The 25661-nt window shown below is 30.7% G+C and overlaps 4 protein-coding genes across 5 annotated transcripts in view; 2 read left to right on the top strand and 2 right to left on the bottom strand.

Annotated features, from left to right (window-relative positions):
- The first annotated feature begins 1364 nt into the window (after positions 1-1364).
- On the top strand, positions 1365-3945 carry LOC111031873 (upstream activation factor subunit spp27). Its single transcript, XM_022311985.1, has 6 exons — positions 1365-1658; positions 2790-2880; positions 2949-3174; positions 3247-3402; positions 3474-3614; positions 3682-3945. Exons 1-6 carry the CDS (start codon positions 1616-1618, stop codon positions 3796-3798), a joined length of 774 nt encoding a protein of 257 aa, XP_022167677.1. The 5' UTR covers positions 1365-1615; the 3' UTR covers positions 3799-3945.
- LOC111031871 (cilia- and flagella-associated protein 206-like) lies at positions 3901-12281 on the bottom strand. Its single transcript, XM_022311983.1, has 10 exons — positions 12164-12281; positions 10812-10983; positions 10543-10731; positions 8637-8795; positions 5895-6135; positions 5703-5829; positions 5490-5597; positions 5278-5430; positions 5071-5219; positions 3901-4835 (listed from the first exon to the last, which is right to left on the bottom strand). Exons 1-10 carry the CDS (start codon positions 12251-12253, stop codon positions 4727-4729), a joined length of 1497 nt encoding a protein of 498 aa, XP_022167675.1. The 5' UTR covers positions 12254-12281; the 3' UTR covers positions 3901-4726.
- LOC111031874 (ADP-ribosylation factor-like protein 3) lies at positions 12217-22542 on the top strand. Of its 2 annotated transcripts, none has more exons than XM_022311988.1 (5): positions 12217-12323; positions 12518-12587; positions 13827-14087; positions 19623-19859; positions 21587-22542. In XM_022311988.1, exons 2-5 carry the CDS (start codon positions 12585-12587, stop codon positions 21626-21628), a joined length of 543 nt encoding a protein of 180 aa, XP_022167680.1. In that variant the 5' UTR covers positions 12217-12323; positions 12518-12584; the 3' UTR covers positions 21629-22542. The 2 variants fall into 2 exon arrangements, with proteins under 2 accessions (XP_022167680.1, XP_022167679.1); XM_022311987.1 differs by having other exon boundaries at positions 13759-14087.
- The window catches only part of LOC111031872, a 21750-nt gene continuing 18389 nt past the window's right edge, over positions 22301-25661 (bottom strand). Inside the window, exons 4-7 of the mRNA XM_022311984.1 lie at positions 24309-24498; positions 23964-24211; positions 23153-23240; positions 22301-23078 (exon numbers count right to left, since the gene is read on the bottom strand). Coding sequence (XP_022167676.1) covers positions 22998-23078; positions 23153-23240; positions 23964-24211; positions 24309-24498 — 607 coding nt within the window. The 3' untranslated portion in view covers positions 22301-22997. The remainder of the gene's footprint in view (positions 23079-23152; positions 23241-23963; positions 24212-24308; positions 24499-25661) is intronic.

Genomic DNA, 25661 nt, shown 5'->3' with positions numbered 1-25661 from the left:
ACACCGGTGTGCCAGACGCCGGGCCCGGTGTGTGGCGGCAAACACAATATTACAGTGTGACCACTATGGCGAGCATATACCTGGGCGACGTCGCACTGATGGTTCCCTGACGGGAACCGGCAAACGGTTGCCGCCGAAACGACCAAAATTCAAAATCTTGGTTAAACATAGTCCCATCCACGATTATCAAATTTTATTATATTCGATGTCATCATGAATACAGTTTATATTCTAGTATTTTAAAAAGTCAACTGACAAGAAATGTATACAAATTAAGGCTTACTTTCGACTTAGAGCACAAGGATAAAGTTCCCGCCATTTTCAAAAGATACCTAAAATGTGTATTGCAGAGCATAGATGTTTGCATCTATGGTCTGCAACTCGCGAGTTTTTCTTTGATGTGTGTACTGTTAATCCACATTTTGAACACACAAATAATGTTGTTTTGCTTCAAGATTATATTTTTCAAATTGATTATGATATAATTTTTTGGCGTTTCGTGACTTCGTCGACTATAAACATTTTTAATGGAGCAATAATTGCTTACAGAAGCAGACAATTTTTATGAATATATTTATATTAGTATGGTAAAATAGGTATTATCGTAGTTTGGGATGTACAACATTTGGTTGTACAGTTTGTCAAAAATAAAATAAATATATTATATTGACAAAAGGAATGAAACGAAAATATTCTAAAATAAGCAATTATCCAATATTCCAACATAAAACGATCAAGATACTTATGAGTTAAAGCAGTAGAAGAATTGATCGTGGGCGAGTTGCAGAAGCCAAGAATAAATGTTAATGCACACATTTTACATTTGTAGTAAAATTGTTTGCTTGATTGTTTAATATTTATTTATTCTATTATTCTATAACATACAAGTATTATAGTTGTTCTCTATAATAGTTTATAATGATTGTGTTCTTAACTCTTAATAATATGTATAATGCAAATCGACGGAATTCCTTATCAATAAAATGTATCCATAATCGTTGTCCCGAGCCGAGACGGACATTCAGCCAACATACCTCTGAAAAGGACATAGGTCTTCAATCTCTTTATATAATCTTTAAACTTTATAGCCTTATAGGCATTATTTAGGTTTAGCCGGTTTAGCCCCCAACGATCGGCCGTGAAAAAAAAAAATTAAGAACGCGAAACGAAACGGTCGCCGCATTGCCGGACTGTGGGCGTCCGTGGAGCACCGCATCCCGACGGCCGGTCGCACATGGCAACGTCGCGATTACCGTTTTGCCGCCCCGCACCCCGACAGCCAGCCTACGAGCGCGCGCGCGGCGGCGGCGGCGTCGTCGTCGCCGCCGCCGCCGTTGTCTATACGCTATCGTTCGGCCGCCACCACCTCACCCACCTCACACTCTTCACGCACACACACAGACACTAACACGACTCACCGCCGCCGTTCATTTCGTATATCCGCTCGTCTGTACTTGGTTTTCGTACGCCGAAATTTTCGCGGTCCGCCACTAGTGAATTAACCGTCGAACAACTGCCGGCCAAACGTCTGACACAATTGTTTTATAATCTTTTTTACGTTTTTCACGCAGTTCCGCGAGGCAACTGAAAACCGACCGACGCCGATACAATCATCATGTCCGACGTGTCCAAAGAAACGCTGAAGAAAGAGATCGCCGGTAATTATTGTGCACCAACATTTCTTAATCTGTTCTATGCTTTGCAACGGTTTTTCGCAATTGTTAGTCCTTTAGTTTTTCGTAAGCTCAACTCGCGTCGGTTTCCGTTTGAAACCGCGCGCTCGTGTGGCGGTGTCCGCGATGGTTGACGGCGGCACCGTTTGAATCGTCAATCTCTATGTGTTTTTGTTCAGATGCATTTTTTTGTAACCGGCCGCCGATCACATCCTTTTTTCTGTTAGTTAGCAACGATTTTATTGTCAATCCCGAACGCGGTGCGCCGCCGGCCCGCGTCCGGACGACGTCCTAATGGCGTCGCCGGTGTTTTAGATTTTCAGGCCTCCCGGCCGTTGGCTTGACCGTTTGGACGGCCGTTTTGTGCTAATCCGTTTTTTACAGCCGATTAAAGTCTTGTCATTTTCCGCGCGGGGGACGAATTATTGTTAAAAATGACGTCTGATGTACTTCCAGTGTCCGCTAGATGGCGCTCCGCCCGGCCGTGGTGTAAACAAAAGCGGCGTCCTAAAAAATAAACCGGCGGCGACGCTACCGTTCCTATTCCACGGTCGAATATCGTAATGATATTCGCTTCCACGACTACGGCGCCGCCGTTTTCGTCTTTCGGTTACTCTTGTGATTTTTATCACCGAATTTGCCAATGTTCATTAAAAATTATGTCCTATTCATAATTCATATTCATTTCACTGTCTATTAAAAATATTATTACTACAAAAACGCTGCGATTTTAAATTTTAGTTTGCAATTTATTGTAATTTTTGTATATGCTATAGGTCCCCATCGAGTTGGATTTCTTTTCAATTTATTACTTAAAAGGTATCTATTTGATTATTATAATTTTATTTTTTTTTTCGATATTAGGAAATGTTAAATGTATCCAACCTATGAAAAGTTACTCAATATACTTGTATTATGTAAATCATGAGTATTAGTTTCAAATTCTATTGATTTTATAATATGGTTGGTTGATAAATTAATCATACCATCATACTTATATTGTTATTATTAACTAGGCATCCAAATTTAGTAATTCTAAGTTGTGACTATTAATCATTTCAGTGCTCATAATATACTTTGTCTCTGTTTTAATTTTGAAATTATTTTTATTTTTAGCTCTCCTAAAAGCAGCAGATTTGACAAAAACCTCTGCTAAAAAAATTAGACAGGAACTTGAAAAAAAATTGGACACAGATCTTGATGATCGGTAATATTTTTACTTTTCATTATTAATTAAACTTTTTTACTTATAATTATATGGTATTTATTGTATAGGAAAAAAGAAATTGACACATTAGTAATGGAAGCTATTAAAAAAGCTAAAGCCACCAAAAAGAATGGTAAAGGTGATAGCGATGATGAAAATGATGATGATGATGATGACGCAGAGAATGATGATGATGATGAAGAAGAAGAGGAAGAAGTGAAACCAGTCAAAAAGGCAGCGGCTCCTAAGCGTAAGAAGGCTGATAGCAGTGATGAAAGTGCTGGTTCTGACGATGTAAGTAGTAATTCATCACAATGAATAGTTTTAGTTACTTTAAATAATTCCAACAAATTTAATTTCATGTAGGATGATGGTGACAAAAATGACGGTGACTATAGTCCTAAAAAAGGAACTCCATCTAAAAAGAAGACCCCTGTGGCTAAACGGGGACGCAAGAAGAAAGATGACAGTGATAGTGATGAAGACTGGAAAGGAGCCAAAAAAGGAGCAAAGAAAACTGGGGTACAAATTTAACTAATTAATTAAGAAATTATAAATGTTGTTTTTATTAAATAACAATTAAACTTTTCCAGGCAAAACGAGGAGGTAATAGTGGTTACACTAAATCAGTAGCACTTAGTCCTGAACTTGCTTCTCTCATGGGATCTGAAGCTTTACCACGCCACGAAGTTGTTAAAAAAATGTGGGCAATCATTAAAGAGAGAAATCTTTATGTAAGTTTGTCAATAATTCTAAAATTATTATCAAAATTGTATTCTTAATATGCATTTGTATTTTTAGGATCCATCTAACAAACAATACGCTATTTGCGATGATGATTTGATGAAAGTTATTGGAGTTAAACGTTTCAGAACTTTTGGTATGATGAAGTTCTTAAAAAATCATTTTATATCATAACTGTTTTACGTACTAGAAAAAAATGTTTACTGATATATCCTACTCCCTCCCCTCCCCCAATATCTTCATTTTTCTTAAAATTGTGTTTACCCTTTGTGTTTCTTCAATAATTGTGGAAGTTCATGGTAATTTTTTTTTTTATCAATGAGAAACTGTTTCTCAAGTATTATAATTTTTCATTCCTAAAAAAAAAAATTTTAATTAAAATGGTGGGCATGCAATTTAAGTTGATGTCATTTTTGAGTGAAATATATTTTTTTTTAAACTTTTTTTCATACTTTGCACACTTGCTAGGTATAAATATCTAGCTATAAATGTTTGAATGTATAAACGTATTTGTAAACAATTATAACAAGCATTTTTGTGTTTTTAGAATACTTTTACAATAATTTTAAGACATTAATCTACATCATAATTTTTATTATAATTAATTTATAATTGAATAATAATAATTTAATGCCTATGATGTTGTTTCAGTCTTTCATTTTTGTTAGACAATTGTTAGTGGACCTTATTGTAGTTAAGCACCCTAAACTGTTAACATCATCATACTCTACAGCTGCATAAAACTTGTTTTTGAACCGTACGGAAGTATGAGAAACTGACTGATTTGTGTTGGTGGCTTTTTCACTCATAGTGTTACTGCCAACATCACATAATTTAGTTTGTACTTGAACTGATTTGTAGACATCTATAGTTTGTGCACTTTGAGTTGCTACTTTTGATGTTTTATTGATAGAGTCAATTACTTTCTTTTTCTTACATTTTTTTATTTCCTTTATAATATGAATGTTTTTGTTTATTGCACTTATGTCGTGTGGATAAATTGCTGTTTGCACTTGTGCATCCTTGTACTTATTCTTTTCACCCATTCTATACAAATATAGATTATAAATTTGCATTCTATGAAGGTTACGCAATGTGCTACTTACAGTTCATTGGAATTGTGTTGCATTTCTGTCATTTGTTCGTATAAGTGGAAAATTGATAATAAATGTGGTTTAGACCTCATTAAATTTAAAAAGCGGTTCAAATAGCTGTGAAAATGTTATGTCTATATTAAATATGTAATCTATAATGTAATAAATATTGATATAATTATATATAACTGCCGTTATGGTTTTGAGAATCTCAAAAAGTTTAAATACTTTTAACCATGTTTACAATGGTTGTAAAGAAATTTTAGAACAAGTTTTTTTTTATATCTAGTAGGTATCAATTTAACAAACTACCATTTTATTTTTTTAACCTGTAAAAATTGTTGCAACTTACTATGTTGGTTTAGTACCAAAATGCAGTGCTGCTTGAATACTTGCAAAGCCAAACCATTCATCAGAATACTGTATTACACCTATGCTTTTGTCATGTTGTATTAATATTCCATCGGTTTCAACTATCATAACCACACAATATCCATCTGCCTAAATAAATAATTTTGATCACTATGGTATAATTTTGAATACAATACTAAACATTTACAAATAAGTGCTTATTATTTGCGCTGGTAGGTGGATGCCATTCACACATGGGATGTAATGGATATGTTTCAATAATTGTAAGCAGTTCTTCACTGTCAATTAGAATCGTGTCCATGATTGACGTATTATCTATATCCTCGCTAATATTTATTACCTAAAAATAACATGTTAAGGCAATATTTTTTTTTTATGTTTCACTATAGTAAAAATTACTTCATTTGTCAACTGTTTCATGGATGATATTAAACTACATGTAATGCTCAGATGATTCATAATCCCTCTAATTTCACTCCAAATAACTGTTGCATTGTTGAGCTCTGGCTGTAAATAACATAATATTAACGGCATTTATTTATGTAAAGAAAATTAAAATATTACTAAAGTTGCACATCAATCACAAAAATTAAATCAGAAACTATTACTTACATAGATTGTATCCTGGCCAAAGTCATTAGTATTTTGTAGTTTTTTTATTTCTTTAAATGTTCTGTTGAATTTAATGAGTAATGTGGGTAATTCAATTTTTAATTTACTTAAATCTTCTTTGATTATTCTAAAAATGAAATTATATTAATATTTAAATATTAAATTTGGATAATAATACTTGCGTTGACTTACTCTAGATTTTTCTTATACTGTAGATAAAATACCAGTACAGTTTTATAATCGTTCAGTTTTTTTATTGTAACAGTTGCAAAATTTATCCGTATAACAAATATTGGAGCTAAAATGTCAGTGTACACTTTATAGCATTGAAGTATCCACGAAGTCGTCATCATCACTTTCTTAATACTATCTCTTAACTCGTGTTCAATATTTTGTAGAAGCAACTCAACAGCATTAGGAAGTGTATCTATCACTAAAAAATTCGAAGGTAAGTATTAGTAGATAGTACTATGATAAATATGGAACATTGAAATCTTTGGTGTTCTTTTCGAGTACGAGAAGCTGGAAATATAATTGTATATATATTTTATTACTAACTAAAAATTACACTCGGTGACATAGGCCTGGGGGTTGGGAAATATATTGTTTTAATAGTGATGTGTTTTTCTCTGGAGCATAAAAATTGGTTCAACGTGGTTTCTGATATCATTTTAGATCTAGTTGCTACGGAAACGGATTTCTGCAGGTTTATGTATTTTAAGTTTAAACATCAGTTTTGACAAAATCAATTTTTTTTTCTAATTTCGAAAGAAATAATCGTGAAATCGAAAATTTACTAAATTAACGTATTTGTTGGACATAATATAATATAATTTTCAAAATATTTAGGCTATTTTAAGCTATTTATATACATTTAACATTTTTCAAATTATATAACCTAATAAATGTTTTGTTAATTTCGGTCAAAAATTAAAAAATTTAGGTAATACCTTTGAGTCACGAGGTTCCCCTCACTCTGTTTAAGCTTAATTAAGCCTATACTACTATAGTATCCAACCATAGCTGATATAACACAAAATAGATTGGAATTGATAAATAATTAATATATGGTAAAACATTAATTAATTAAATACTTACCGGCTACATGGATACCTATATCTACTTATAAGTTATATAATATGTTGTACAAAATATTCCTAGAAATATAAGTTTTATCGTTGTTTGTATACTGCTACGACTTATTGGGTATTATACCTATCTATGATTAAATTCAAATTCAGGACATTCTTTGTGGTCTACAGTCTATAGTGATTAGTAGGTAAAGTGGCGTTAATTGGATGGTGCAAATGTAGCACTTACACCACCAGAAAATCATACAAATTTGTATACCTATAATTTTAATTTTCAAAAGTGTATTCTTATTTGTTAAACAAGTAGATATCTATAAAATTATAATTTTAATCGTCAAGCATTTATCGTTTTTTTATTCTAGGTACCTAATTGTTAGTATTGTACTAATGTAAATTGTATATATATGTATCTCTCATCGCATGTACTTATTGTGCCTCATAGGTACAGATTGTATATTTCCAATAAAGTAAAAAAAAGGTGGGCAAGTGGATGTCGCTCTGCTGTACAGTAGGTTACAAGTGGGTCACTGTATAATGGATGGTATTAAATTTGAATTCAATGATATAATATCATTGTATAAGAAAAACGATTCTGAGCGGAGGCGGTATGTCAGTCTAGGTATATGAACATAAATATTTTTAAAAAAAATTGACTTATATAATAAATTCCAAATTAATCATATCAGAACATTCAATATCCACTAGGCATTTGGTAGTTAAATGCGTTATACATCAACAACAAACCGTATTTTGTAGATTTTTTGGTTACAGTATGAACTATTTATGAGAATCTTTGTTTTAAATTTTCAATCCTTAGTTATAAAAACTGAACATTTTATAATTTTTAATTACAGTGATTAATAATTTTCGAGATTTTGATAAATTTTGTCAAAATTCGAATTTTAAATGCTTATTAAAAAAAATTGTGCCTATGTATTTTAAATATTTTACAATTGCTATTGTAAAAATATATCAGGAGCCTTGTATTAAATTTTCAAGCTTTTTCGCCCAATAAATAAAATTTTATTGGTATTTATAGAAAAAAAAACTAAGAAAATTGAAAATTGACAATGTCCGTAAACATCTCAAAAAGAGTCAAATTATTTTCAAAATTTTATCGTGTTTAGAAAATGCTAATATCAACATTCAGTGAAATTTTCAAGTGTCTACAGCCATTCGTTTTTTGCGTAAAAATTCCCGTTTTTCCTTAATTTTTCTTTTGTTTTTCACGTCGCTTTTGAAAACTACTGGGAAATGTTTACTTTTGACCCCCCAAAGTACCAACTAGATTCACTTTCCTATCAGAAAAGTTGCTGTTGAAGAAAATCGAAGCAGTTTTACTGCCCTTAAAGGTGATGACAGACACAAAAAAAAAAAAATAAAAAAAAAAACACACATCATTGTAAAATCAATACATTCATCGCTTCGCTCAGAATCTAAAAAAAAAAAAGGTACCTAATTAATTACTAGGTACAATTAAGACATTAGGTAAACAGTTTTCCAGCGGGAATTTCCAAAGGAAGTCAGAGTATTGGTGGGTTCAAAATTAAAATAATTTTCGGCACCACCAGACATTGAGGTCAGTTTACACCTCTGCTTTGTGGAAACACGATGCGTGGTAGGTCCGCGTTTCACGCAGACGACTATTATACGCGACGTACCGTTCTCGTGCGTTTTTAGTTGACATTAATTAAGTTCGTACGCCTATGAATTTAACCAATGAAAATGCGCTCTTACGTACAATCGAAGGAGTCAAAACCTGAATACCTGGTATTGTTCTGTGGACTGTGATACAGCAGAGCAAGTAACTAGAATTTTTTTTTAATGAGATTTAGGTACTTACTATCCAAAGTTTCTTCTCTTTTATCCTTACGATCCATGTTGTAAAGCCAAATGCCACATACCAAGTTTGATATTTCTTTCAATTGGTTTATTTTTAAAGATGGTAATTGGTTTTCAAATTCTGATGATTTTGTTCGATTTAAAACGTTATGTAATGCATCTGAAAGAATGAAAGGTACTAATATTGGTTTAAAATTTTAAATATCAAATACTTAAAGATTATATTCTAATATTAATATTTTACAAGTTGAAATAAGTATTTTTTGTTCTTAGAGATTTTTTTTATTGGTTAATGGTCATACACCTACTCGTATAAATGTATAATAATTAATAAGGAAGCATAGGTGTATAATTAGATTGTGGATTGTCCCGCAGAAATCGGAACGAAGATTGCAAAACTTGCAGTCTTATACTAGTTAGGTATTATCTAGGACCCCCTCCCCTCCAAAAATTTGCTTAATGCCAATACAAACTTCACTAATATAAATATTAAAAATATTAAACACTATACAAGTACAAATTATAAATACTTATACAAATATGATATACCTAATTAAATAATACAAGTAAAACAAAACGTAACTTATACTTTTTATCTGGTAATATAATATATGTAGTATAATAACAACCTTTCTGCTTTCTCTAAATTATTACGAAAACCTCCGACTCTATATATTAAAATGTCTATTGATGCGCTTGAGCTACTCATGTGAAGAGCTTCAATAAAAACGCGAATGATGATAGTCAATAGATTATATTTCGGGTAAAACCAAAGAACCTATTTTCCAATCTATTATATTTGTCTTATTTATGTGTAACAAAAACAAAAATATATATATGTAGTGATTCAGGTGGGAAATGTTTCTGTCCCGAGGGGGGGAACGTCCAGTACCGCTAAAATTGATGAAAGGGGAAGGCACGGAGAGGAAAACCTCTAAATACCAATTTAAGGGGGTTGGAGAATATCATATATGAGTAAATTTAGGCTGTTCATATTACACGTACATTTGAACTGTGTCGTCATGTAAGTAGTAAATTAACATTAGTGTGAAGTGAATATTTATACTATATAAAAAATGCTTTATCGACCTGCAAGATAATGACTGCATTATGTATTTGATCGTCTAAAATTTCAAGAACAGTCTCACACACGCAAGCAAAGCTCATAAAATTTAGTTTTTGAATTTTTTCTCTTTTTAAATCAATGACATCACAGCTGAAAGAAAAATATTTATTTTGTAACTTCCCGTGACGGAATTTAAATGTTGAAAACATTTTTAAAATGTCTTAGAATTTTATGGATGTGTACAAATTAAAAACACTTTCACGGTTTTTGAAAAAGTTACATTTTCTGTAGCCTAATTGAATGCAAAAATTAAAAATGTATTTTCTGCATAATGTCGGTGCTACAGATGTTTGCACCCCGAGGAAAATAATATCTTTGCCTCTTCCTCTTCCAATAATCAATTACAAATTTGTTGAGGCGGCCAATTTTATAACAGGATCCCTGGTCGCCCACCCATAACGCCAGTCCTGTTCCTTTATAACCTAGAAAGGGATGATGAATTCATACGTATGCTCAAAACAACAATCGGACATGGGCAGGTACTTAACCCTAATCTACCACTTATTAGTTCAAAACCACAACAAATAAGGCTTGTGCTCCAATCATAGACCTTATAATAATATAATACCAATAAATATTTTTCCTCCTATAAAATTAGAAGGACCGCTTACAAGAGGCTACATTAGGTAGGTAAGTACTAGGTATCCATGTGGCCTATGTATTATTACCTATGTATTATTACCTAGGTACTATACCTACTATGTATAATTATATTTTATATTGTGGCCTGTGATCAATTACTTACCCTATGAACCGGATGATATACTTACTATTTACTAACCAGAAATTTCCTGAATGAGTATTGGTGAAGTCGGGTCTCCCATATAGTTGGATAAAATTATGTACTGTATTATTTTTTGATAGTAAGTGCTCATTGTGTTGCCAGTGTCATCCACGTTATCTAAAATGTCGTTTAACAATGGTCTAATTTTTTGATCATTTTCTTCATTAACTTTATTTATAATAAATTCTGTGAATTCAATGTTGTTTAAAGTTTAGATAAGTATTATAGGTATATGGAGGTAATTATACAGTTAATTGTACAGGTACCTCTGTTTTTATAGTCGTGTTCTATGAGTAATTGCATTTTAATGCATAATATAGATGGGTCCTTTTGAACAGACAAACGCTGAATACATTGGTCTATAATTTTGTCCATTATATTCTTTAATGGCTGTTTTTGTAAATTCTTCACGTTGGGACTCAACAGCCAGCATTTAAACTACATTATAATTATTAGAAACAATATAAAAGTGTAATAGGCGGGTAGGTATTTAAATTTGACTTATAAATTGAAATAAGTGGACTGGTAGGTACCTATATAGACACATAACTCTAGGCGATAATGATATAGGAAACTTAATTTGCTCCGATCGTTGTTTATAATAAATAATAACTGTATATTTGTATAAAATAAATAAGCGTGCACAGAGGGCAGTCAAGATGGTCTGTTGACTACTCTGTGAAGACGTGTAACTTTTTTTTTAGGTGTACCCTAGGTACTCGATTATAATATATTTAAATAATAATATTTAGACAAAACAATTTAGCCATATAGGTATTAGGTACGTAAAATAAAAATAAAGCGTTCGGTACCTATGTGGCTATGTTTTATACCGGTATTAAATATTAATCGTTCATTTAAAAATATCATTCCAGTTATAACAAATAGTTGTAGTAATGTGTCTTATTCTAATCTAATAATATTAATCGTATTATATCCTTGCTCCTTAGTATGGAAGGTAGGTACCTACCAATCTAGTGACAAGTTGTGTTTGATAGGGATATTTGAAAAATAGTTGATTCTAGAAAGTGGTAAAAAAAAATTTTCCCCCACCTAAATAGTTGGCTTATTATTAATATTTATATTATTATTTTTCATGACTATAAAGTATAAGCAAATAAAAATAATGAAATAGGGTACCTAACTAATAACTAGTTAGGTAACTACACAGGTCAGGTACCTATTGTATTTGTTCATAATTTAATCCTACTCGAATGAGTTAAATTTAGATAGTTATAGATACGAATAAAAATTATTTGTTCGTCAATTATTTAGTTTTTAAACAATGGTTGCTAATATAAATATTTGTTATTTAATAATTATTGTTGCAAATTGATGTTAAAAAACATTTTAAAAATGTTTAGACAAATAAGATATAACTATAACCCAGTATTAAAAAATAACACCCGTGCGGAAGTGCATCTGTCATTTATTCAGGTACTATGTATGCTATTTGCTTAGTATACATAATATTTATCAGATCGTCAGAGCTACACAACCGTTTTGATCGCCCATTAACGAACATCGATGAAATGACACTTATTGTAAACGTTAGATTAAAATACGAATGTTTAATGATTCAATTATTATTTAATTGCTGATTACAGAGAACACTTACAAATACTGATGCCAGTTCTTCGGAGACTTGCACCCCTAGTTCGAGGCATCCTTGGATCACTTTCCGAATATATTTTTCTTCTGGCAACATAATATACGTTAAATTGTGATGATTGTGTTGCCGAACACGCGCCCGCACACACCGCAATAATACAACACAGGTGATTGAAATTTCAAATGTTATATTATTATTTCCATAGCAACACGATTACCACAAAGAACATAAACAAAAAACAAAAAAAAAACATAACCGATATACGCAACACAAATCAATAGAAAATGACATACTTAGTTCTCTTTCGTTATTGTTAAGAACAAAGTAGGTAAGTAACTCATATTCACTTTTTTCCCTTAGCAAATTAAAAATATGACGGAAACTGCAGACTAAGCACTGTGGTGATCGGACCAATACCTATCGAAAAATGGTGAGTTATAATATTATTTTTATAGTCAACAATTTGGTGTCGTTATTAAAATGTATTTAGTATAATAAATACTATTTATAGTATATATATTATATTTTAATATATTTATATAAATAGTAAGCTATAAACTATAAAGGAATCTAATATGCATATAAATATATAAACACTACCTATACTTTAATACATTGTCTATACATTGTGGCACCGTGAACATGTTAATTTAAAATAATGCACACCAAAAATGGCGTTAAAAAAAATTTCATCATATCGGTTGGGTAAAAGAAGTCACCTCGCATTTAATATATATATATATAATATATTGTATGATAGGTAAAGATATTTATTTAAAATAATGTGTCGTAGTCTTAAATTTGACATTATCCACTAGCACCTAAATTATATATTGTACAGTTAGTGTAAAATTCATTGACTTTAAGTAGGCCTATTTAACAATAAATAAGTAGAAAAACGATTATATAGGTACTTTTTAGATACAATACGTTACAACGATCAGGTTTTAATGTGTTTATTAAATAAACAGAGTTTAACAGAATATCCTGTCCAATATAATATGTATTGTACACCAGGTGATCCATTTAACGTAGGACGCTTATTATTCCAATAACAGCTATTAACGTTATTGAAAATAATTCTTTTTTTACACAGTTATTTTAAGTCATTAAAAAACAAAATGTTTCTGAATAAAACCAATTATTTACTATTTATTAAAGTTGTTATTTTTAAAAATGTTTACTTTTTTGAACGATAACATGCATTTTAATTCCTCATTCCAAAGCACAGTATCGCACTTTTCCGCTCGAAGATACCTACTTTAAATACGGGCGATAATGTATTATGGCATATCATATTATACTTTATTATAACTTATAATTATTAATAATAGCTACTTGTCCGAAACACTTCTGCGAATATTTTGACTCGAAAAACATAAAAACAGTAAAAAATATTTTTTTTTCAAAACTGTTGACTTTTAAAGAATTCGAATTATGCGAGAAAAATATTTTCAAAAACGTTAGTGTTTTTTTTTTTTGGAATAAAGAGTGTCTCATGTTAAATTTAACGTAGTATTTATATTACATGAATGGTGTTGGACGCATGATTATGGGCGTTGTGATTTCATTGTTGTCGATTATTAATTATTATTTATCAGTCTATATTTTAGTACGTAATACACGTGTAACAATATCGTCAATATTATCGAACGACAAAATGATGCAGGGGTTGTTGTCGATGCTGAAGCGGTTGCGTTCGTCGCCGGACAAGGAGCTTCGCATCCTGCTGCTGGGCCTGGACAACGCTGGAAAGACGACGCTGATGAAGAAACTCGCGTCGGAGGACGTGTCGCACATAACGCCCACACAGGGTTTCAACATTAAGTCCGTGCAGGCGGATGGCATGAAACTGAATGTGTGGGACATTGGCGGGCAGCGCAAGATAAGACCGTATTGGCGCAACTATTTCGAATTCACTGACATACTAGTGAGTGCCGATACCAATAAAATACTACATTATCGAGAGTAGCAGGTCACCTTAGCCACCGCATAAGTGTTCAGTTGGCGAGAACTGTTTGTTGAAACTTGTGTCTCCGCGAAATTCGGTGGGTGGGTCCCTTGTGGTCGGAATTGTAGATCAGTGAGTTTGAAGTAATAAACTATAATGAGTAAACCTTATATAACTAATACAAATGCAATACATTTAACTTAGGTATCGTACAGCCAATACAAATGTAGGTTATAGTATATAACTATACTTACTAAGGACATTTAGTCGTAACAAATCTAACAAATAGACAATATTGACTTACGGGTTATATTATGAATCTAAGATATATCCTATTTGACTGCCTGGTAGGTATCTACCTGTATCAATATTGCATTTACTTAAGCATATTTCGTCTAAAGTTGGCACATTCTACAGCTTAGCATTTTTGGGACCATTATAATGTTGATATTTTCATTGTATGTTCAGGTATTGTGCAATTTCTGTAGTCTGAATATGAACGATTGAATGCAACGGAGTATTAAAACTAGTAACAAAAAATAATTATTGTATTTTACTCTACTACAGTCGTGCTTTTTGATCTTTTTTTTACGACTACACTTCAATTCAGATCCATAAAAATAGCGACTTAAAAATAATTAAAGATTTTTTTAAAAAGCAACACTTTTAAACTTAAATGTAAATAGTCAATTCAGAATGTTACTTCACAATTGTTTTTTCTTAATTGTGGTTTTGACTATCACGTTATAACTTCATAATAGAATCATATATTTATACTTTGAACACTTACAATATCTTTTTCTACTAAAGACTTGCCTTGTCGTTGCTTAATTTTTGCGACCATCAATGAAGTGGTTTCCCGTCGCCTTGTACATCGCAGTGATAAATCTTATTTTTTAAGGGGTATTATTCAATTATAAATAAATCTAAACTTGATACAAACAATGCTGTTGCCCGTTGTTTGGTCCATTTTGGTCGCTTCTGATGACAGGAGGTGTATTCTAGTCCTCACGGCCCCACCCACAGAACAATGCGTACAACATAAATAAACATTTTTTTTTGGTGACACGCCGATTGAGAACCACTACTCTTCTAGCGATAATCACCAACTGGGTAAAAGCAACTATGGTATTGTGCAAACGGTTCACCCCCATGTGGCAATACCATAAGAAGAATAGAAATTTTTAAAATAATTGTTGTAATGATCTATAAGTTATTCAAAAATATTCTGTTACTTGAATACAATAGAATTTGAATAATAAATTCAGTTTGATTTAGTAAACAAAATGTTTTACGTGTCCTAGGGTATACTGTTCTGTACTTATGGGTATACTATAAATAACTGTCCAAAATCATTTTCGTGAGCATTTAAAAATGGAGTACTGAAAAATCATTTATTTTTAATAAATACCTATACAATCATTGGGTAAAATATAGATGACCGTATTACACCATCTGTCCATTTAATATACGGAATTGGGACAATAACAGTTATTGTCGAGTTTATTAATGGTTTTAAACAGTATTTTTTTTTTTTTTTTTTTTTTTTTTATTTATCATTCAAACAAAATTACAAAAACATATAACAAATTCGATTAACCTCTCTCCTTTAAGCTAGGCTTGTGATGAAGAGAGGGAGTTATTGTAGTTATAAAATTTAATAATATATAATATAATATAACAAAACGTATACTAATATGATATGTTAATATAATAGACTATGAAATAAAGTAATATAATGAGAATAATGAGAATATATAATATGATCTACAAAAGAAAAGAAAAATACATACATAAACACTCAACAATTATAAAAGCATAATACATAGTAAATAAATTTAATAAAGTTATAACATTTCAAAGTTTTATAAACAAAGAAAAATGAAAATACTTTACATACATAACGCGTTCTTCTCTAATTCCAAAAATAAAAACTTGTATACCACATATTTAATATTAATAGTATCACCCATTATCACATTTTTTTTAAATTCATACGGCATAGAATTAAAAATTGTCGGTCCCAGATAGTCTACAAAAGACTGTCCAAAAGATTTATTGGTGTATATAACAGGAAAGTCATAATTTCTAAATTCTCTTTTTTTATCTAATTTATTGTAGTGATTATCTCGTCTAACATGTTTCAATAAATGCATTATTACTATTTTTTTGTAAAGGTACCTTACCGGTAAAACACCAAATTCCATGTAATTTGCTTTTGTAGATCCCGTAACAGTACATTTATTTAGACAAATTCTGATTATATTATTTTGATTAATTGTTAATGCATTTAGTATGTTATCTTTAAGGCCACCCCATACTAATATACCATATTGGAAATTAGACTGATACAGTGCATAGTAAATTGTTCTTAATGTTTGTTTCGGCACCATACATTTAATTTTTACTAGCTTGTAAGTTATAAAACGTAGTTTACCTAATAAGTTGTTGATGTGTAAATTCCATCTCAAGTTCTTATCGAATATAATACCCAAGTATCGAATTTTTTCCACTTTTTTAATAGATTTACAATTTTGCGAGTCACAGATTTTGTTTATATCACAGTCATGAATTGTAATATTATTGTAATTAATATCATTTTTTATAATTGAGAACTGCATGAAAACAGTTTTTTCAACATTTAAGATAAGATTTCTATCTTTTAATCTGTTACTTATCTGTCTGAAACCTTGGTGAGCTTTTTCATACACACCATCCCAGGTCTTATGAGAAAAAAGCAGACATGTATCGTCAGCATAAGTGATTATAGATCCATCAATATTGACTTCACATATATCATTTATATATATAATAAAGAGTATTGGACCCAAAACACTGCCTTGTGGTACACCAGATTTAATTACACATGTATTACCATTAACTTCATTTATTTTAACTAATTGTTTCCTATTATGCAAATAACTTTTAAACCAGTTTAAACTTGAACATTTTATTCCAAAGCTGGGTAGTATATTCAATAGAATGTCATGGTTGACTGTGTCAAATGCCTTAGCTAAGTCTAAGAAAATTGCCATCGTTTTGTTATTGTTATCTAAATTACCATAAATGTACTGAGTGACTTGATATAGTGCATTATCCGTACTTAATCCCGGTCTAAAGCCGTATTGATTTTTTGACAACAAACTATTTTTTTCTAGAAAATCAATTAATCTAATTTTTATAATTTTCTCGAATATTTTGGAAAAGTTACTTAGCATGGATATCGGTCTATAGTTATTCATAGACGCTTTATCTCCGCTTTTAAATAAAGGTTTAACAACAGCCAATTTTAGGTTATCAGGAAAAATGCTTTGTTCAATACTTAAATTGTAAATGTAAACTAGAGGATCAATTATATTTTTACTTATAGTTTTTAAAATTTTTACTGTAACTCTGTCCGAACCCGCTGCAGTATCTTCTTTGAAATTATTGATTATCTCTAGAATAATTGACGGCTCGATTTTTTTAAGAAAAACATCATCAAATGAGATATTATTATGTTCACAGCTCATTTTCAAAGTAATTGGCTCTTTAGATAAGTTATTAGCAATATTTATAAAAAAGTTATTAAACATATTGGAAGCTACAATTGGATCTTTTTTGACATTTAATTCAATTTCGTTATATTTTAATTTGATTATTTCATCTTTTGATCTACATTTGTCACCAATTACTTCGTTTATTAGTTTCCATGTTAAATTCGGGTTAGAACTTACATTTTTAAATTTTTGTTCATAAAATTTTATCTTTGCTAACCTAACGGAATTCGTAAAGTTATTTTTATATTTTTTGTAGTGTAAAGCTAAACATTGATTGTTAGGATGTTTTTTACATTTAATTGATAGATATTTTTTACGTCGGGCTGAGATTAATAATTCGTTAGTCATCCACTCTTTTAAACGTTTATTTTTGGCGCTAATTAATCTACAGGTTGTAGATGTATCAATTGCAGATTTAATTTTAGAATCGAAAACGGAATAGCATTTATTAACATCACTAATTTCATTATATACTTCAGTCCATTTTTCATTAGCTAATATAGATAACAGAAGATTGTAATTAATTGTACTAAACATTTTATTTTTTTGAACAAATTCAGTATTGATAGGAATTGAGGTACATATAGTACAGTGATCAGTGATATCAGTTAAAATGACACCGGCATTAATTTTAGTCATTAGGTAATCGTTCCCATTAATGAATATATGGTCTAAACACGCATGATTAAAACCAATAGGTAATCTTGTGTAAACATTAATAAAAGAGACATATTGATTTTCCGAAAGCAAATTTAAATAACCGTTATTATTTTCTTTTATACCAATTATGTTAATATTCATATCACCAGTGAGAACTGTTATCGCATTATTTATTTTGGAATCATCAATTACTTTCAATAAAGCATTCAAAAAGTTATTACTATCCGAAATGGGTGACCTATACATACATACTAAATTTATAGGCACTTTTATATTTGATATATAAAGTTTTAAAATATTAACATCTACAAAATCATACTCAAAAAATTCAACAATTAACGTGCTTTTAGCAAAAACTATAACACCGTCATTTTGGTTTCTTTTTATGGAGGAACAATACATACTATAGCCATCTATTAGATAAGCACACGATAAAAGATTATGCCACGTTTCGGTTAGAACAATTACATCAATGTCCCTATATTTAGCATCATTTTCCAAAAACAATAGAAGCTCATCAAAGTTAGCATTTATACTCCTAATGTTACAACATATTATATTAAGATAATTACAAGACGCATTATTATTTATATGTACAAATTCAGAGAAAGATTCATAATAGTTTGTTCTGTAATTTAAATAATCTTCACAGACGTTTTCCATAAGGGAAAATAAAATAATAAATACGTTACAAAATAGAGACAGAAACTAAAAATTAAAAATTATTTTAACTTATTTAGAGATAACTCACTATCAATCACTATCGCTTTTGATAGTTCGTTTTTTTTTAGGAACAATTTATTGTCTTTGAACCAGACAAATTTGTAACTAAAATCACGGGCAAATGATTTTGTTATAAAAAATAGATTTCTGTTGAATGGCGTTAAATTATCGTTGATATAAATAGCTTCATTCTTCCAGGTAACATCGACACTATTACCTGTTGGTTTGATTTTCCTAGCGTTTTCAATCAGCTCTTTCTTGTCTCGTTTTGAAGATAGTTCAGCTACAATTTTCTTAGATTTGGTGTTGAATTTCTATTGAACACGATACGCATTGATGACATCAATTTCCACCTTTAATGATTTTGCAATTTTTTCAACTGTATTTTTACAAACTTCATTAGTTACTTCTGGTACGTTCACAATTTCAACGAAATTGTCAAGCGATTTTTGTTCAAGGATATTCATTTTTTTCTGAAGTATACTAAGATCATTTCCCAAGTTATAATTTTGTTCTTTTAGAATTCTGTTTTCCTCCCAGTATGAATAATAATAGGTACCTGAGTAAATATTTATTTGGACTCGTGTTGCAGATTTACGTAGTAGACAGTGCAGACAGAAAACGTGTGGATGAAACAGGATTTGAATTGAACGAACTGCTCAACGACGACAAATTATTAGGTGTACCAGTGTTGGTATATGCCAACAAACAAGATTTGGCACTGGCAGCGAAAGCTTCGGAAATAGCACAAGAACTGAACTTGCATCTCATTCGTGATCGGCCGTGGCAAATACAGGCGTGTTCAGGTATACGCGGAGAAGGCATCAAAGTAAGTCATTGTGATGTATAGTATATTATGGTTTTATTTCGGTCAAAATAAAGATACGAAAAAGAAACGAATATAAAAAAAAAATTTACTACAAGTAAAGATCAAATATTTCAATTTCTATCTCTGTGCTCGCATAGGCTATATAACATGTAATTGAAATACTACAATTAATATTCTTAATTGTGCAATAATAACTGAAAAATAAGATAAATATGAGAGAGTCAATATATAAATATTAAAATTGGGTGTTAAAGTTAAGAACCTGTATGATTCTCTACATTTATAAGTGATGAAGAACAATATCACTATATCAGTTGCAAATATTAAAATTACACTATAACCTTTCTCTGTTTATTCGAAAGGATCTCGAAGTCAAATATTCAAGAATTAAATCAAATGCAATATATACAGTACAATACAATTTTATGTTAGTTACGTATAATGTGATATAATATGTAATGACTAAATATTATATTTCAAATGTCTTACCTGACTCTCAACTATGCAGTATAGAAGTATTAGGTGACACAAAGTAATTACTCAAACTACGTGAATCTAAATAACAAAACACACTGTTACGCTGCTCATTAAAATGAGTTCAGTTGTCGCTCACAGGATTCGGTATTGGGAGGTCGTAACTGAGACGACTGGTGCTCATGTACTGGCTAAATAGACGATACGGTTGTGATGCTGACCAGAGACTAGAGAGTGGCACGCTGTTTTATCAAAAGGTTTTTGCGTTTCCGGGAACTACCTACATTTCTCTTCGGCTGCAGCAAAGACCTTTTCAACAATTCCATTACTCTGGCGGCACAAAAGAAAACCACACGCCCTCCGTGGCTACGTTTTACCGTTGCAAATATCTGTTGCTTCCTTAATCCGTGATCGAATTATACAGATCGTCCCGTTTTGTTAGTGACAATGGTTTTATTGATGTCCGATTTCCACGAGGGTCTGGCCGTTATTTATTAGTCCGTTACATTTTAGTTTATTTTTTTATTAAGTACTAGCTGGCCCCGTGCAAATTTGTTGCCCCTTAAAAATGCCAATTCTATAATATGAGACACGATGGTGATAATGCGAGCAGTTTATTATGCCTACCTGCTGTGGATTTCGGACCCCGCTTGATGAGTACTTTACATAAATAATATGTTTTATTTTTATTTTGATTACGGACACGCCGATGAGGTGCAACTCGACCACCTTGGTGGGTAATGTGCGGAAATTCAATTGTATGCATGCTTATAGCTTATACCTGATCTGACCGATAGGATACCAAATGCTGAAACCGGCAGTTAATTCCAATAATATAGTAAATATTAAATTAATGGTTAGGACGTTTGTTCAATTTTAGTCCAACTATCTACAATATAAAAACTTTTTATATAATAATATATTATGTTACAATAATATTTTAATAGCGTTGTAAATATGTGTTCTCTAGAGACAAAGTCCTGTTTTTATCTGTGCATTTATATAAAATAATTTGATTTTCAATAGAATATTTCGTCCAATTTTTTTGTCTGTATATGGCGGAAAAACATCTTTTGGGGGAAGTGGCTAATTTAAAGTTTTGGGAGACTAAGCCTCTTTAATCCATCCTCCCTGATTCACATCTACGATTATAGATTATAATGTAATACCTAACGTATAACAATATATTACCTACAATATAATCTGTTTCACTATTATTTTGATAACGATTATTATTTTTTAATTGTTTTTAGGAAGGATTGGAATGGATCAGTCAAAATGTAAAAAAGAAGTAATGATGTTAATTTAATGAATATTTTTTTCACACTAATTACTATAGTTTGTTTCATAGGTATATGTAAGAATTACTAATTAGTGTAATATTTTATTATCATAATATTTTTTTAAACATGTAAAATATATAAAAATAAATAAATAATATATTATATATTTAAAATACGTTTTTGCTTATATCTATCCCTGCTATATTCTATACAGTATAATATTATGTTAGTTTAAGTGTATAATAAACTATTACTATGTGTACTATACTACCTACAACTCTTATAGCTGAATATTTTACTGATGAAAGACTAATGTTTTATGATTAAAATTAAATAATTATTTGACTTCTCTGAAGTCAATAAATCTTGGTAAAACATCAAAACAATAATAAATAATAATTATTACTAGAATTTGATTTATTTTAACATTTCACAAAGACATTGCATCGGTGTAGGTAGGTACCTATTATATGCATTTCCTAAAATAACTTATACGTAGGTAAATACGTGCATTTGTATTGCCTTTTATGTCAGCGTGTTCATTTTTAAAATACATTCAAAATTATAAAGAAATATTTGACTGCGTATATTAGATTGATTTGTAAATCGCTTATGAACAATTAGTATTCATTTAATAGTTTGTGATAAAAATAGTTTGGATCGTCATTGACAAGTGCATCACTATAGAATCGAAAAAAAATTGATTTATTGAGTACATACCTATTATTATTTATCTCGTTGCGTTGTATAATAACATCAAAAACAACGGTACACAAATAATTTAATCATATATTATAGAAAACGAATTACAATATCAATTGAATATTCTATGGAGCTATTAATTGGTGAACCAATATACACTTTATCGATAATAAAATATTGTGTTAGCTTTTTTGCCATTAGGACGGTGTATTATCAACAAACGGTACTTGGAACTAGTCCGAAAGACATAATTATTTTATGAAACTCTGTTATAAAATGTATCATTTGAGTTCCATCTGCACTTCCATAAGGTTCCCTATTAAAATATTTCGGGATGGTAAAATACCTATATAAAGTGAATTGCAGTTTTGTTCTGCAAAAACATTAGCTACCTAATAGAAAATTATATGCTAAAAATAATTTAGTAAATGTAAACATAATACATATATATATAAAAAAAAGATTATAAAACAAAATTAAGGTAGTATATCAATGGTGGCTTAAACTAGGTTTAAGTACCCGAGTACCTAGTGTACACCCCGTTTAGAGTTAAAATACATATTATATGAATTATAAAATGTTCAAAAACCGAAATTGATGAAACAGCCTTTGAAATTATGCATATTATGTATATCCGCAATCATTGATAGTTTTTTTGTTTTTGTTTATTTTAACACTTTTAGAGCTCGTTGTGGAAATATTCAGTCGTTGCTTTCAAATCTTCTTCGTGGAATTCTTGACAATTGGCCGAATATTTAGTCTAAACAACACATACAAATTAATCTTGGTGATGAAAACAAAAATCGTAATTTCACCGGTAAAATAATAACTTACGGAACAGTTGTGGTCTTCGGTTGCAGCGTTGTAAAGTTTCCAGAATGGTGTTCCCGTTTTTCCGGACAGGAACCACGAAGCGATTAAACTATTGAACAAAATAAATAATAATCGTAAATGAGCAATAATTTCAAAGCTATCAATTAATCTATATTAATTTTATTAAGTATCCTAGACACCGAATGCAGATAATTTTAAGTATTCTAAATAACGTTTTATTAGTTGTAGGTACTATCTGTTTCAAATGCAGTCTGAGATTATACACGTGTAACGTATAAATTAATTGTAACGTATTATCTTTAAATCAACAAGTACAACAGCCATAATTAGTTTTATAATTTAATTGCGAATTATATTTCTACCATATTTGACATGGGTCAACACTGCACATACATCGAATCAAACATCATACATTTATAACGTATTATTATTCTATTTATTTGCTCTATAACCCAAATGGGTATTAAATAATACCTACACTGTAGTAGATTGTCCATTGATTATAAACACTGTATTTATATTTTATAATCAATAATATAGGTATGTAAGTATTAGGTATTAGATATATAATAAAATATTTAGATTTTAAATTCGATAGATATATATTGGTAACTTTTTGATTATTCCTTGCATATTTTTAAGCTATAATGCGGGTATAGAAAGTACTTTTAAATTTTAATATTATTCATTAAACATATTATAATTAAGTGTTGTAATAGCTCGATGATAATGGATAATGGATGATCATTTATGGTCCATTTTGTGCTTTAACTATGTGTTTAAAATATAAGTTTCATTAGATAACACATACCTGGACAGTTTTGTGACACCTGGTTTGAGTCCAGTTTTGCTATCTGGATACTGGCCTTTGCGATTGATGCTGCATACTAAGTAACGATCACATTCTGGTTTCTTACCCACGAACCTGTACACCCTCCACACCCTGAGTATCGGGTCAATTAGCTCGTGATTCAACAGCTCCGATAGCTTCTCTTCGATTTCCTTGGAAGTTAAATGCTGCAAGCTCAATCCTTTGCTTTGGCCCAACCTAAACACATCCTACACGAACAAGCGAACATACACATATTTAGATACGTATTGTGACGTCTCATGACATTTTTTTCTAATAGTAACTCCTAAAACGTGTTGTACATACTTGTAAATATGCTATCGCTGGTTTGATGTACGTGGCGGAGTTGACTTTGAGTCCAAACTGTCGTTTAAACACCGCGTCGGCCAGGAAGCTCAGCGATTCTGCTGGTCGTGCTGAGTCGAACTGGGCAGCTTTAGAATAACCTTGAGACTTTAAGAATCCATTCATGATGAATTGAGTCGTCGACAAATATCTGTAAAACATGAAGTATAGTTATATGTAGGTACTTTAACAAGTAACCTGAAGCACCTAATGAAATTTTAAACAAAAACCGTGTTTTATTCTTATACTATATACGTTTAACATTTTCGGATTCTCTGATTTTACATTGTATAATGTATTATACGTAGCTAAGTGGGTATAAGTAGGTAGGCACTATAAAATATTATCATCATATCACAGTATGGATCTGGACTGACGCCATAAATAAAAGGTAGGTATAGTACCTACCTGTGTCTGGAGACATTATCACCGGCGCACATAACAATATCGGTGTTGGGAGTGAATCCAAGATGCTAATCTTATTTTACTTACACACACATAGGTATTGGGTACCTACGCATATTGTCTAATCAACAAAAAAAATCGAGAAAAATATGTACTGCAACCGAGTAGTATAATGTATTATACATAAATAGAGCATATTGTTGGTAAATATATAATCGATCACCTAAAAATATATCTAACTCCCTTAATTTCAGTTTCATGAACCAATGTAATTATAGTGCGTGTAACGTCTATGTAAAAGTATGCTTTCGTCAAGTGTAAAAAAAAAATTGGCCCAGAAAAAAGCCACACTCTATTGCGGGCGACGATAACATTTCCTCTGCAGTGTCGTCGCACTTGCCAGTAAACTCAGCTAACTGTTATTACGTCGGAAAACGCAATTAATTTTCGAATCCTTAAAAATAATGATGTAATAATATATATTACAGCTATGACTTCACCTTGAAAAAAAAAATAGGGACATTGACATATAGTGTCTACATGGGTGTATTTTACAATAAATTCCACAGCGTTTTATTATTATTTTAAAACTACGTATTATAACTCGATACTATATAATGTAATATAGGTCCAATGAAACGAGGAGGTGCAGCTCGTATGTTTATAAAAAAAATAAATAACCAGTTAGTTATTATGGTTATGTATATAACCATACAGCTAAAAAAATACTAAATATAAACTATCTAAGAATAACATACTTTGCAATGATTCAATCTTTAATACAATACGGTATAGTCGCTTGGGGAGGTTGCAACACTACATTAATACATAAATTATCAATAGCATATAATAGTATACAGAGGCATGTTTAGATGTACCGAAGCGAGTGGAGGTGTTGTTAATATATAT

The sequence above is a fragment of the Myzus persicae genome, unplaced genomic scaffold, assembly GCF_001856785.1.
Source record: "Myzus persicae strain clone G006 unplaced genomic scaffold, MPER_G0061.0, whole genome shotgun sequence".
Lineage (NCBI taxonomy): Eukaryota > Metazoa > Arthropoda > Insecta > Hemiptera > Aphididae > Myzus > Myzus persicae.
Note: the sequence above shows the minus strand (reverse complement) of the source record. Positions and strands in the feature narration are given on the sequence as shown.